Source organism: Girardinichthys multiradiatus, chromosome 22 (assembly GCF_021462225.1).
Source record: "Girardinichthys multiradiatus isolate DD_20200921_A chromosome 22, DD_fGirMul_XY1, whole genome shotgun sequence".
Taxonomy (NCBI): Eukaryota; Metazoa; Chordata; class Actinopteri; order Cyprinodontiformes; family Goodeidae; genus Girardinichthys; species Girardinichthys multiradiatus.
Window position 1 is genome coordinate 43,672,601 of NC_061814.1, and position 15,428 is coordinate 43,688,028.

At 43.9% G+C, this 15,428-nt stretch overlaps 1 protein-coding gene and 1 long non-coding RNA gene across 2 annotated transcripts; one reads left to right on the forward strand and one right to left on the reverse strand.

The window, feature by feature from the left end:
- The first annotated feature begins 363 nt into the window (after positions 1-363).
- LOC124858928 lies at positions 364-6,022 on the forward strand. Its single transcript, XR_007035976.1, has 2 exons — positions 364-492; positions 5,711-6,022. It is a non-coding gene; the product is annotated as an uncharacterized LOC124858928 (long non-coding RNA).
- A 510-nt stretch (positions 6,023-6,532) lies between these two features.
- Positions 6,533-15,004, reverse strand: LOC124859602. The gene is made up of 8 exons (XM_047352489.1): positions 14,914-15,004; positions 13,867-13,956; positions 13,701-13,790; positions 7,996-10,074; positions 7,213-7,917; positions 6,949-7,112; positions 6,734-6,846; positions 6,533-6,662 (listed from the first exon to the last, which is right to left on the reverse strand). The coding sequence occupies exons 1-8, from the start codon at positions 14,972-14,974 to the stop codon at positions 6,533-6,535; spliced, it is 3,432 nt and encodes a 1,143-aa protein (XP_047208445.1). The 5' UTR covers positions 14,975-15,004.
- Between the last annotated feature and the right edge of the window lie 424 nt (positions 15,005-15,428).

The window sequence follows — 15,428 nt, forward strand, 5'->3', positions numbered from 1 at the left end:
AAACCTTACAAAGATAATCCACATTCTGTCTGATTGTTCACGCAGCAGTAGGGTCTTCCTCTAGTGTTAACAAAGCCCTGAGCCGCTGGTGTAGGGGTTAAAGAGACGGAGCTGTTTTTCCTCTGTTGTCTCTCTAAAAGCTTCCAGCAGCTCTGACAGATCGGAGCTTTCAGATCACTTGTTGCTAATAGAGGGATATTTACCCTAACGGGAACAGGGAGAGTGTAACCTCAGGTCACTGCACTCAGCAACAACACTCACACAAAGACACAAAGACACACAGACAGGCCGCTCTGCTTTTACAGCAGGGACAGACGGATACACTGTAAAAAATGGCCGTCTGAACCAGTCATGCAAGATGTGTGCGCATAAAGCAGCAGGTCAAAAGCAGGTCAGACGTGTTTTCAGCTCTGCTCAGAGACTTTCTACACCAAGGGGCTTTAACTGAACCGTTCCTGAGCTGATCCCTGCAATCTCTTCAAGACCTCTAAGGTAAGCAGAACGCATCTACCAAAAACTACTCTGGTTTGGTTGGACAAACAAATATGGTCTTAGGTAATAAACAAATCTAATTAAAGTTGCATTTCTTTCCAAAAATCCATATGAAACAGAGACTTCCCAAATGTGGAAAAAGGAAAACCTAACACAGCACTGCCCTTAAAGTCTGGGAGGATAAACAAAACTGAATGATTCTGAAAGGGTTAAGAAATGCATAAAATAACACACAACATACTTCATGCTGCTCCATTAGGAGACTGAGGCATGCTTGGTTAGGGATAAATGTAAGAAAGAAACCGGAATGCATTGTTTTCTCATTTGTTATGAATAATGAACTAAACTATGACAGAGTCCGACCAATAGCTGAACTTCATTCTTGATTTAAGAATCAGACATGAAACAATCAATGAAACTAAACGAGGTCTCTGGTGGCTGCCATGATCAAATGACATAAGCTGCTATGGTGATTTCTGCACAGCACCATTCTTTTCTTCAGAAAAGCAGATAGAAACAATAAAACATTTAATTCAACCATCAAACAGTAACCACAACAAAACTTGAACTTGTATGAAAAAGTTCTTGAACATCTGTTAAAACCTGCTGATGGCCACCAAAAGGTTCTGCAACAGATCTGACAGGTTGAAGAGAGCCTTCGTTTTCAGTTTTAAAAGAAAAATTCACAGCTGACATTTCAATTCAATTCAATTCAATTAAGTTTATTTATATAGCACCAATTCACAACACACGTCGTCTCAAGGTTCTTCACAACAGTCAGGTTCATACATTCCAATTAATCCCAACCATTGAACAGTTCAGTCAGATTCAGTTATTTATTCAAATTGGATAAAAAGTTTTTCTATCTAAGGAAACCCAGCAGATTGCATCCAGTCAGTGACTTGCAGCATTCACTCCTCCTGGATGAGCATGTAGAGACAGTGGACAGTCACTGGTGTTGACTTTGCAGCAATCCCTCATACTGAGCATGCATGTAGCGACAGTGGAGAGGAAAAACTCCCTTTTAACAGGAAGAAACCTCCAGCAGAACCAGAACCAGGCCCAGTGTGAGCGGCCATCTGCCACGACCGACTGGGGGTTTGAGAGAACAGAGCAGAGACACAAAGAGAACAAAGAAGCACTGATCCAGGAGTCCTTTCTATGGGAAGGAAAAGTAAATGTTAATGATGTAGCTCCTTTAGTCGTTTCATCTAGAAAGAAAGAACAGATAAACTCTGAGCCAGTTTTCAAGGTTAGAGTCTGAAAGAGAGAACATAGAGTTAGTACAGTAGAAGCTCAGTCAGTAGCCATGTCTAGGAGAGAGAAAGGGTTAAACACTGAAAGACAGGGCCATGTGGATCATCTGTAGAAGGTGAGCATTAAGTTGTTGCCAGCAGAAGCTCGGACGATTCCCCTCTCCAGAAAGGTGTCACAGGTAGACACAGAGTCAGGCCAGGTGTAGCTTCTAGGAAGAGAAAAGAGAGAACAAAGTTAAAAGCTGAAATAACAGCAAATAATGCAAAATTGGAGAGTAGTGTGAGAATGTAGCGAAGAGGGTGAAAGTGGTCATTATGTCCTCCAGCAGCCTAAGCCTATAGCAGCATAACTACAGAGATAGTTTCAGTTCAGATTATTTAGTTAAACGGCGCTTATTTACAACAATGTCGTCTCAAGGAACCCCACAAAGGGTCCCACTGATGGTCATTGTTATACTAAAAACCACAATGATTGGGATACCTCTCTCTGTCAGACTGATTATAACCATTGGAGAAGAGAAGAGGTCATACAGGTAGCAGAAATGGAGGGTGTGTTTGCACCTCAACCATAACTGAGTCGGTTTAGGCGAAACCTGACTCCCCCTTACTCCAACCAACAGGGAGGGAAGAAGACGGAGGTAAAAAATAAGGAAGATAGCTCAGGATAAACTAAGCCACTCTAACTATAAGCTTTATCAAAAAGGAAGGTTTTAAGCCTAGTCTTAAAAGTAGACAGGGTGTCTGCCTCACGGACTAAAACTGGGAGCTGGTTCCACAGGAGAGGAGCCTGATAACTAAAGGATCTGCCTCCCATTCTACTTCTAGAGACTCTAGGAACCACCAGTAAACCTGCAGTCTGAGAACAAAGTGCTCTGTTAGGAACATATGGACCAATCAGATCTCTGATGTATGATGGAGCTAGATCATTAAGGGCTTTATATGTGAGGAGGAGAATTTTAAATTATATTCTGGATTTAACAGGGAGCCAATGAAGGGAAGCTAAAATAGGAGAAATATGATCTCTCTTTTTAATTTTCATCAGAACTCTTGCTGCAGCATTTTGAATCAGCTGAAGGCTTTTAACTGCATTTTGTGGACATCCTGATAGTAAAGAATTACAATAGTCCAGTCTTGAAGTAACAAATGCATGGACTAGTTTTTCAGCGTCACTCCTGGACAGAATATTTCTAATTTTGGCAATGTTCTGGAGATGAAAGAAGGAAATCCTAAAAACCTGTTTAATATGGGATTTCCATTTCATGGATGTCTCTGTCCTGTGAGCTGATTGGACAGAAAGTTGTAAGTCTGACAGCAGAGGGAAACACAGCAGGTAAAAGCGGATGAAAACACCTACGACTGATACATGTGGAGATAAAACTGTGGACATGAAAGGAGTCTTAATTTAAAAACATTCTTAATATTTTACTGGGTCAATCGTCACACTAAACTGAACATTCTGTGGGAAAATTTCAAAAATCATAAAACTTAGATTGAGCAAAAAATTTAAAAGGGATTAAAATGCAAATTCAGTCAGCTAAAGCCCAAACATCTGTAAGGTGTTTAAACTGTAAAACATGTTTCTGCTGGAAGGTACGGCTGAGCTGCAGGGTTCCAGAAACACCTGGCTTTTCTTACTAACTTCACAAATATTACTTACTAATACTCCAAAACTTTAAAACATGTTTGCAAATTTCATAAGTAGCATGAGCCTCCTGAGTAAGCCACACATTTATATGAATTTATTTTATATGGATTTTCAACTCTGTGAAAGAAGTAGCAAACCATAGGAGAGGAAGTGGTATCTTTAATATTTAATATTATAAAGCAGGACAGGGCTGACAGACTTGTGCTACATGTTGGGATGTTGTGGTACGATCCAAGATGGCACCACAGATGGTACTTCGCTCCCTTGTACTTTGCATTTTTTTGTGTAATTATTCTGCCGGAGTCATTTCTTATAGACTGTAAATGTTTTTTCACCGAGGGAGTTCTCGTTTGTTCTGGTCGGAGTTTACAACCCATTACAAGCCTGCACATCTTCAACAAGTCACTGGAGCAATCTGACATTGTGTCAGGCTTCAAATGTTCCACCATCATCCCAGTACCCAAGAAACCCACCATCGTAACCCACCACCCACCAGCACTAAATGACTACAGGCCTGTAGCCCTGACGTATGTGGTCATGAAATCCTTTGAGCGGCTGGTGTTGAAGCATCTGAAGAACATCACAGGCCCCCAGCTGGACCCCCTGCAGTTTGCCTACCGAGCAAACAGGTCAGTAGATGATGCAGTCAACTTGGGACTACACTTCATCCTGCAACACCTCAACCGCCCAGGGACGTACGCCAGGATCCTGTTTGTAGACTTCAGCTCGGCCTTCAATACCATCATACCAGACATCCTCCACCAGAAGCTCACCCAGATCAACGTCCCAGCCTCCACCTGTCAGTGGATCAACAGCTTCCTGAAGGACCGGCAGCAGCAGGTGAGGCTGGGTAGCATATTCTCCCGCACAAGAACCATCAGCACCAGTGTGTTCTATCCCCACTCCTCTTCTCCATCTACACAAATGACTGCACCTCAGCGGACCCGTCTGTGAAACCCCTGAGGTTTGCAGATGACACCACTGTTAATGGACTGATCCAGGACATTGACGAGTCTGCATACAGTCAGGAGGTGGATCGGCTGGTACACTGGTGTTGTCAGAACCACCTAGAATTTAACTTGCTCAAAACAGTGAAGATGAAGGTGAACGTCCAAATAACACCTCCGACACTCCCTCCCCTTACTATTGTCAACAACACTGTATCTACTGTGGATCACTTCCAGTTCCTAGGAACCAACCTTTCACAAGACCTGAGATGGTCTTCACACATAGACAAAGTTTGGAAGAAGGTCCAGCAGAGACTGTACTTCCTGAGGCAACTCAAGAAGTTCATCTTCTCCACTGCCATCATTAAGTGTGTCCTGTCTTCATCCATCTCAGTGTGGTTTGGCTCATCTACAGAACAAGACAGGTCCAGACTGCAACCAACAATCAGGTTTTCCCTCCATCCAGGACTTATACAGGTCAAGGGTCAGGATAAGGGCAGCCAACATCTCTGCAGACCCAACACATCCTGGACTGTTTAGTAACCTAACATAAATGTATTTGGAAGGTGGGAGGACACCAGAGTACCCAGAGAGAACCCACACATGCACAGAGAGAACATGCAAACAGCGTGCAGAAAGGATTCATGTATATAGTCAGACCCAGGACCTTCTTGCTGTGAGGAAATTATTCTAATGCAGCTGTGGAGGCAAACAAGCCTTTTCTTATTTCTGCTCATTTACATGTGCAGAACAGTTAAAGGAACTCCTGCAGCACAGAGAAGATCTGAGAAACAACCAGTTTCAGCTTCTGTCACTGCAAGATAAGTTAGTAGCAGTTTTCTGAAGGAGACAAATGTTTCATAATTTATTTACTCTTAAAAGGATGCAAATTATTTAAAAGGTCTATCACCACTTCATACATTGCATGGAGTTTAGTTTGCAGATATATTCAATAACAAGTGAGTTAGATTACGTTTTTCTGTCCAGTGGCTCTGCAGCCCTCGGCTGACCATTTTAATTTGCACAGAAAACATTATAGTTGTCGCTGAATAACTACCAACCTGTGAACTTCCTTGTCTGGGCAGCTCTCAGTTGGTGCCTTCTTTGTTTTCTTGTTGGATCTTTGTTTTTGGGATTTGCTGCTGAACTATCGAATGCAATCATAATAGTTTAAAGGAAAGGTTGTTAAAACAGAACCGCGTCGAGGTCTGGGTTCAGGGGAACAACAGCAGCTCGTTGTGTGACAAATAAAAACGGATAATAAAACGGAACACTGATCGAGTTAAACGGTCTGTGTAAGCTCCAGCTTTGGGTAAAAACACTAGCCAATTAGGTGGAAAACTCTCTGAGTGAACTTGTTGTCATTCCAGGGCCAGTTATGCCCACCGCTGCTTGGCCACGGCCCCACCGCCGTGACACCTATCAGATATGCTGAGGTCCTGACCCTGCCGTGTTTGGATTCCCAGGCCAGGAGTCCAGACTGCAGTGCACATATCGAATCAACGCTCCGAACAGGAATGCAGCTGCAGCCCTTTGACTCTGACAATGGACCACAACCTGAACCTCATCTCAACTAGAACTCTGTGAAACACAATACCAAGCCTAACTGACTCCATCATGCATTCAAACCCTTAAGGAAGGTTTGCAGCTTTTCTCTGGAAATAAAAACAACTTCTATATGTTTTAAGCCACACAGAAGCCTTTATTTTCTTTAATGTAGAATATTCTGAAATCAAAGCAAAAGGCAACAAATGTGTGTAAAACAATATAAATCTGTAGCCCCATGAATCAGAACAATAGTTTAAACTAGTAATAGTTATAGTACTTATTTAAACAGCAGTTTGTCTCACCATGAATATACAAAGGTGTCAGATCATTGATATAATACTAGATTTAACATGGCCTACTGGCCCCTGTAGATGGAGACGTGCGCACGCAGACGCCATTACTACCCATCGAGTCATAAAAATGGTTGTAGCGGCCTTATTTCTTATCCGATTTTTTTAGAATAAAGCTCAAATTAAAGCTGAAAAGATTTATGATGTTATGATATATAGAAATATGTACTCTCCCTAAATCTAGATATACTATAAGCAGTGTATATCACAACATAGATATATAACATTGAGATTGTAAACATATCTGTTCTTTTCAGACAGAAATAATCAGAAGTTCAGCTGTCCTGTTAGAATTCATGCAGACAGAGCTTTTTGTTGGCAGATCCAACCATTTTTGTCATCACAGCTCACAGATTTCCATCCGTTGGCCTCCTTAACAGACGTCACACAGTTAAGCTCCTCAGCAGGTGGTTGCAGCCAATAGCTGAAAGAAGGAGAAGCCTGTTAGATCATGGGTGGAGTCCATTATTCATAACATTTAGATTCATCTCTTACCTGTGTGTTAGAACATTTTCATTGACCCACTTCCAGTCACCACCTTCCATCCTGAGGCCAATCCAGTAGCTGCTGGTTCCTTCACCAGTAAAGCTTGTTTTATAGATCAAGTCCTGGTTAAAACAGACAGTTATGCAATAATCATAGTTAAGCAGCGGGTAATGTGCTAGCTGAGGCCGGCTAAATACAAGTGTCGACCATGTCTCCAGCCTAACCTGCTCCTCAGGACTCCTAACAATGACCAAATCTGCGTCCCTTAATCTGCAGTCCTCTCGGGCTTCGTTCCAGGTCTTCGAATCGGCATAGTTCTGGCTGCTAATCATATAACAGCTGGACTGGAAGTGGAGCCAGCCTTGCAGGCAAGGTTCAGTTTGCCTTTCTGAGAGTAACAATAGCAGCAATTTCAGTAAGAAATAATTTTTTGTATGGATTTAAAGGATTAGCAAGATACTTTAATCACAAAAAATATTTTACTATACTTTTTCTGCCGTGGAAGTAACTTGGTGATGTCTGGAAATAATGTGGTTTGTTGGTGTAAGGATGTGGTGTGGTGTAGTAGGGTGGTCTGTTGGTCTGTTGGTGTAAGGACGGGGTATGTTGTAGTAGTAATGTGGTCTCTTGAAAGGATTTTGTCTTATGTAGTAGCGTGGTCTGTCGGTGTAAGGACGGGGGGTGATGTAGTAGCGTGGTCTGTCGGTGTAAGGACGGGGCGTGATGTAGTAGCGTGGTCTGTCGGTGTAAGGACGTGGTGTGGTGTAGTAGCGTGGTCTGTTGGTGTAAGGACGGGGTGTTTTGTAGTAGTAATGTGGTCTCTTGAAAGGATTTTGTCTTATGTAGTAGCGTGATCTGTTGGTGTAAGGACGGGGGGTGATGTAGTAGCGTGGTCTGTCGGTGTAAGGACGGGGGGTGATGTAGTAGCGTGGTCTGTCGGTGTAAGGACGGGGCGTGATGTAGTAGCGTGGTCTGTTGGTGTAAGGACGGGGCGTGATGTAGTAGCGTGGTCTGTTGGTGTAAGGACGGGGGGTGATGTAGTAGCGTGGTCTGTCGGTGTAAGGACGGGGCGTGATGTAGTAGCGTGGTCTGTTGGTGTAAGGACGTGGGGTGATGTAGTAGCGTGGTCTGTCGGTGTAAGGACGGGGCGTGATGTAGTAGCGTGGTCTGTTGGTGTAAGGACGGGGCGTGATGTAGTAGGGTGGTCTGTTGGTGTAAGGACGGGGTATGTTGTAGTAGTAATGTGGTCTCTTGAAAGGATTTTGTCTTATGTAGTAGCGTGGTCTGTTGGTGTAAGGACGGGGCGTGATGTAGTAGCGTGGTCTGTTGGTGTAAGGACGAGGCGTGATGTAGTAGCGTGGTCTGTTGGTGTAAGGACGGGGCGTGATGTAGTAGCGTGGTCTGTTGGTGTAAGGACGAGGCGTGGTGTAGTAGCGTGGTCTGTTGGTGTAAGGACGAGGCGTGATGTAGTAGCGTGGTCTGTTGGTGTAAGGACGGGGCGTGATGTAGTAGCGTGGTCTGTCGGTGTAAGGATGTGGTGTGGTGTAGTAGCGTGATCTGTTGGTGTAAGGACGGGGTATGTTGTAGTAGTAATGTGGTCTCTTGAAAGGATTTTGTCTTATGTAGTAGCGTGGTCTGTTGGTGTAAGGACGGGGCGTGATGTAGTAGCGTGGTCTGTTGGTGTAAGGACGAGGCGTGATGTAGTAGCGTGGTCTGTTGGTGTAAGGACGGGGCGTGATGTAGTAGCGTGGTCTGTTGGTGTAAGGACGAGGCGTGGTGTAGTAGCGTGGTCTGTTGGTGTAAGGACGAGGCGTGATGTAGTAGCGTGATCTGTTGGTGTAAGGACGGGGGGTGATGTTGTAGTAGCGTGGTCTGTCGGTGTAAGGACGAGGCGTGATGTAGTAGCGTGGTCTGTTGGTGTAAGGACGAGGCGTGATGTAGTAGCGTGGTCTGTTGGTGTAAGGACGAGGCGTGATGTAGTAGCGTGATCTGTTGGTGTAAGGACGGGGGGGTGATGTTGTAGTAGCGTGGTCTGTCGGTGTAAGGACGGGGCGTGATGTAGTAGCGTGGTCTGTTGGTGTAAGGACGGGGGGTGATGTAGTAGCGTGGTCTGTCGGTGTAAGGACGGGGCGTGATGTAGTAGCGTGGTCTGTTGGTGTAAGGACGGGGCGTGATGTAGTAGCGTGGTCTGTTGGTGTAAGGACGGGGCGTGATGTAGTAGCGTGGTCTGTTGGTGTAAGGACGGGGCGTGATGTAGTAGGGTGGTCTGTTGGTGTAAGGACGGGGTATGTTGTAGTAGTAATGTGGTCTCTTGAAAGGATTTTGTCTTATGTAGTAGCGTGGTCTGTTGGTGTAAGGACGGGGCGTGATGTAGTAGCGTGGTCTGTTGGTGTAAGGACGAGGCGTGATGTAGTAGCGTGGTCTGTTGGTGTAAGGACGGGGCGTGATGTAGTAGCGTGGTCTGTTGGTGTAAGGACGAGGCGTGATGTAGTAGCGTGGTCTGTTGGTGTAAGGACGAGGCGTGATGTAGTAGCGTGGTCTGTTGGTGTAAGGACGGGGCGTGATGTAGTAGCGTGGTCTGTCGGTGTAAGGATGTGGTGTGGTGTAGTAGCGTGATCTGTTGGTGTAAGGACGGGGGGTGATGTTGTAGTAGCGTGGTCTGTCGGTGTAAGGACGGGGCGTGATGTAGTAGCGTGGTCTGTTGGTGTAAGGACGGGGGGTGATGTAGTAGCGTGGTCTGTCGGTGTAAGGACGGGGCGTGATGTAGTAGCGTGGTCTGTTGGTGTAAGGACGGGGCGTGATGTAGTAGCGTGGTCTGTTGGTGTAAGGACGGGGCGTGATGTAGTAGGGTGGTCTGTTGGTGTAAGGACGGGGCGTGATGTAGTAGTAATGTGGTCTCTTGAAAGGATTTTGTCTTATGTAGTAGCGTGGTCTGCTGGTGTAAGGACGAGGCGTGATGTAGTAGCGTGGTCTGTTGGTGTAAGGACGGGGCGTGATGTAGTAGCGTGGTCTGTTGGTGTAAGGACGGGGCGTGATGTAGTAGCGTGGTCTGTTGGTGTAAGGACGGGGTGTTTTGTAGTAGTAGCGTTGTTCTTCAGGCATCGGTGTTGTCCACTCAAATTGGGGTTCTCTCCAGTCTTTTGTAGAGGTGTCTTGTTTTCGCAGTAATCTCAATAAATCTGCTTGTAGTATCTGGACTTCAGCTGCTAGCTTGTGGTTTTCTTCACTCAGTCGCAGATTAACTGCAGTCAGCTGCACAATTTCCTTCAAGTTTTCTGGGAATTTCAGAAAATTGAGTTGTTGCTTGACGTCCTCCAAGTCCTTCAACTTAGCAGAAATGACCGAAGTATCTAGGATGTCAAAAATGTATTTAGTTTTATTAAGGTTAATCTCGACAAAAGTAAAATACATTCCAGTAGAATTTATTTGCCGGATGAGTGCTAACATAATCAGGGATGAACTCTGAGTTCTCTTGACATAATGATGAACTAATCATCATTACTTGAGTACCCCTGTAAGAATGGAGACAGTGAGAGGCGATGTGGAGACCTGGTCAGGGACCAACTGCTTCTTCAGGGCCCAAGTGTTAGCATTTGCTAATGGTTGGGCCCTAAGAGGTGAGGAAATGGTGAATTGAGCATTAATCCCTGGTTTACCTTATTAGTTTCTGTGTTTCAAAGCAACTTTTTGTGGCCTTATTTGGAACTGTTACAGAAAGGTCTGTTAGATACTAGTGCTGTTGTTGGAACCATTCTTTCTTTTTCAGAATAATGTGGCACATTCAGTGAAAGAGTTCTTCCATAATTTTTTTTTTAGATTAGATTGTGTATACACTTAAATGTCAGTGAGTCATTTTCTACCGCTTATTCGATAGTGGGTCATGGGGAAGCTGGTGCCTATCTCCAGCAGTCTATGGGCGAGAGACTGGGTACACCCTGGACAGGTCACTTAAATGTATAAAATCCTATTTGGAAAATGGATCACCTCCCGAGGGAGGGGTCCTGGAGGCATCCGGTATAGATGCCCGAGCCACTTCAACTTGCTCCTCATGGTGTGGAGGAGCAGCAGCTGTACACCAAGCCCTTCCCGGATGGCCGAGCTCCTCCCCCTATCTCTAGTGCTCGGCCACCCTACGGAGGAAGCTCATTTCGGCCGCTTGTATCCGGGATATCGTTCTTTCGGTCATGACCCAAAGTTCATGGCCATAGATGAGGGTAGGAACGTAGACCGATCGGTAAATTGAGAGCTTCACTTTTCGGCTCAGCTCTCTCTTCACCACAACGAACCGGCACAGTGCCCCCATTACTGCGGCAGCCGCATCGATCCGTCTGTCGTTCTCCTGCTCCATTCTCCCCTCACTCGTGAACGAGACCCCAAGATACTTGAAATCCTCCATTTGAGGCAGGAACTCCCCTCCAACTTGAAGAGAACAAGCCAACCTTTATCGGTCGAGAACCATGGCCTCAGACTTGGAGGGTCTGATCCTCATCCCAGCCGCTTCACACTCAGCTGCGAACCACCCCAGCGCATGCTGTATGTCCTGGCTAGAGGGCCCAGCAGGACCACGTCATCTGCAAAAAGAAGAGACCAAATCCACCGGTCCCCAAACCGGACCCCCTCTGATCCTTGGCTGCACCTTGAAATCCTGTCCATAAAAGTTATGAACAGGACCGGTGACAAAAGGCAGCCCTGCCGGAGTCCAACATGCACCGGGAACAGGTCCCACTTAGTGCCGGCAATGTGGACCAAACTCCTGCTCTGCTTGTACAGAGACCGGATGGCCTCGTGACCCACAGGGCGCCACGAGGGACACAGTCGAATGCCTTCTCCAGGTCCACAAAATACATGTGGACCAGTTGGGCAAACTCCCATGAACCCTCGAGTACCCTGTAAAGGGTATAGAGCTGGTCCAGTGTTCCATGGCCGGGTCAAAAACCACACTGCTTCTCCTGAAGCCGAGGTTTGACTATCGGCCGGTCTCTCCTTTCCAATACCCTGGCATAGGCCTTACCAGGGAGGCTGAGGAGTGTGATCCCCCTGTAGTTGGAACACACCCTCCGGTCATCCTTCTTGTGAAGAGGGACCACCACTCCAGTCTGCCAGTCCAGAGGCACTGTCCCCTGACCACCACGCAATGTTGAAGAGGCGTGTCAACCATGACAGCCCCCACAACATCCAGAGACTTGAGGGACTCTGGAATGGCCCCCTTCCCGCCGGCCACCCCAGAGTAGAAGAGAGTCCAACCTTTCTCGAGGAGCTGGGTTCCAGAGCCCGCACAGTGCGTGGAGGCGAGCCCGACTATTTCTAGTCAATACCGTCGACTTTCTGCACAAGCTAAGACTCCTTGCCCACAGCGAGGTGACATTCAATGTCCCCCAGTCGAAGCATTCAGAGATCGGGTCACCGAGGTTTGCTCCTTTGTCTGCTGCCTGATCCTCTGTACATATGTAATCTCCCAGAGTATTTTATGGATGTAATATTCCATTCTTATACAGATGATCCTGGTTCAAGGTACAGCCTGGTTAGATCAATGCTATTCTCAAGGTCATATAGAGTTACTATAAACTCAATGTTATTGAATCTGGGCACAAGCCACAAATTATTTTGGAAAACTATTATTTTAAAATTGTAAATCATTTTGAACTTTCATATAAAGCTAAACATTAAAGAGAAATTTGTTAAAGTTAAGGTCGCAAAAGTTCATGTTTGTAGGAAATCTCTCATCAGTAGAAGCAGCTAAGATGAGTCTTTCATATTACTGCCCAACCACCAAGTTACCAGTCATTGTTACAACTTTGAATCTATTACCATCTTTATTTACGTCAGACATCAGTATATTTTCAGCCTTGTTAAATAGAAAAAAAATCTAACTTATTGACCTGGGAAAACACAATTTAACATGCAAATAATCTTCTTTTGTATAAAGTTCTTGATGATCTGACTTCTCCATTTAGTCAGTTTGTTCACATAACAACTTCTTACCATCCAACAAGACCTGCTGTAAGGAGAGTTCTTCAAAATTTTGAAATTTTGAAATTCAAATTTTGCTTGATTTTCGTATATTTATTTTGTAATAACATTTTTTATAATTGCTCATTGTTTTTCGTGGTGATTCTGAAATCAGGGAATTCATGGACAACAGATGAAAACAACTTTTCATCCAATTCTGGCAGCATGTTTACTTCCAGTATGTGTTTGTGAATGTTTACTATCCCAGTAATAATTTAACTGAACTATGGAGCCTCCAATTCAGCTCAACAGATCCACTCTCCAGTCAGCGCTGTGCTTAACCTTCTGGTTCTTCTACTGCCTCGTTTTTAAAAGAACACTGGATCTGCTCAAGTTGGTCATTACTTCTGGGTTTAACTGTAAACATGCAGGATGGAGTTTAGACTTTGGGATGAAGCACCATCTGTAGCATCAAAAGTGAATGTGAGATGTGAACCTATTAGCCAATTAAAGGGACAGTTCAGATATTTTGAAGTAAACATTAGTTACAGTACCAGTAGGAGACAGATGGTGGAAGGCCAACAACTAGTCGGAGGGACTCGGTGTTACTAGTTTAGCAGTTCAAGTGAAACAGCTTGTATGGAAGCATAAACACTTTATTCCTGGTAATACATCCAATAATAACCACCATATGTTGTATCCTACGCATTCAGCACTGGCCTGTCAGCTCTGACACTGATTCTGTAACCAATGAAATTACTGTCATAATAATGTAGAAGTATAATGTAAACAGTATTTAGTTCTATGTGAGCTTAAAAGGATTGAACTGCATCTAATTTTATTTTGGGTTTACATTTTACTGGCGTGTTTAGGTTTTCTGGGGTAAAGTCTTGTTTTCGTCACCATGTCAGACTTCCAAGGGGAGTTATGATTTTCTCTCAAATGATCCCAGACAATGCACACTCCTTGTTATTATGAAATCTAAATCTTTCAGGATGTGGATGAGGATTGCATAATTTATACTTACAATGGATGCGCAGACCAGTGATTATTACCAACACAACCCAACAGAAGGCTACTGGTGACAGTAACCGTATGATGGATGGAGTCCTGTTATCTAATGGGAAAATAATATTAGAGACACCAGAGAGAAGTATCCAATAAATGAGCGAAAACAAAACTATTTGCTTAACTACGTTTTCTCTGTGGTCCAGGTGGAGTTGTAGGCTGGTTGAGCACAATGCCAACGGCTGCATTTATGCATTCATCCTCCTCAAGATCACCTGAAACAGACAATAATCTGACTTTTAAACTAAATTTTATGAAAGTCCTGTCAAATGCAAAAGTTTGTCTTTTACATTTAGAAAGTGTAAAAGTTGTTGTTCGAATAAAAAACAAAATAAAGGAAAACAAAAAGATGATATGTTAACTAAAGCCAAAATAAAACACATTTGTGACTGTTCTGCATCAGCTTTTATTTTGGGCAGCCATGATCCCTCTCCATTAGGGTTTTTCTTGGTCACATTGATACACCCAGAGGTGAGTAGAGTACAAAAACCTGTACTCAAGTAAAAGTAGAAGTACTTCAGTATATTTTGACTTAAGTAGAAGTAAAAACTAGTCACAAAATAAAAAGTATTTAGTAAAAAGGGTACTTAGGTACTGAGTACTTGAGTATTCTGATTAATTAAGATTAATCTGATTTTATTTTTTTTAAATGATGTAATCATACAGACAAAATATAAAATTAGGTGTAGGTGCTGGTACTTAGAATAAAAAATAAAAACTGAGTACAAATAAATCACATCAATACGAAATTAAAAATGTGGGCAAAAGAAACGCACATTTTTAAATCTCAGTTTTCCACAAGATAAAACCTTAGAAACCAACATTTACATGCAGTAATTTATACATATCAGAAGAGTGCAAAGTATTTCCAGCGACTGTATGTACAATTTAAATTCACTGGCCAGTCTCAGCAGACATGAGAATAACATTAAAACATGTTTCTGTGTCTCACCAGACAGAAACAAGTTTATGTTGTCATACAATCGCTGCCACCGGCCTCTCTGACCACCATCAGCAGACAAGGTGGCAGTAGTGTCTTGCCCAAGGACACGACTGAGACGGATGGAGCAGACTTTGTTTTAAAAGGTTACTCGAGTAAATGTAACTAGTTACTACTCACCTGTGGATAAACCTTTCATAACGGAAAACCGAAAACAAAGACAAACTCCTACCAGCAGACCCGCAAACACTGGGATTATGGATCCCAGCCAGCTCCATGGATTCTGTCCTCATGCTGTACAAAGATCTCAGCCAACCTGCGGGCAGAACTGATAGTGAAACTAAAGAGATAACTTCTTCTTGAGAACCATCTGTTGTGTGTTTTTTTGCACTGTTCCGGTTCTGCTTTAGGAGGCTGTAGTCGGGTTTGAAACCACAGCCTGTCTGTCAGAATCCTTTTGCTGCTTTGACCTGTGTCCTTTTGAGGTTGAAACTCAGTAACGTGCTGCAGAACGAATAAAGCAGTGAAACCCACAGCTATGACATAATTAAGGATGAACAGGTTTGGGAACACTTTTTTATACCCGACCAACTTTATTCATGAAACCTGTTTAAAATCAACTACGTTCACCAAAGCAACACATGGTCCATAAATATCCACAGGAAAATAAAAGATGTTGGAAGAAAAGGAAAAATGTACCACCAAACAGCTTTCTGGATGAGTTAAAAGTCACAGAAATGATGTTTG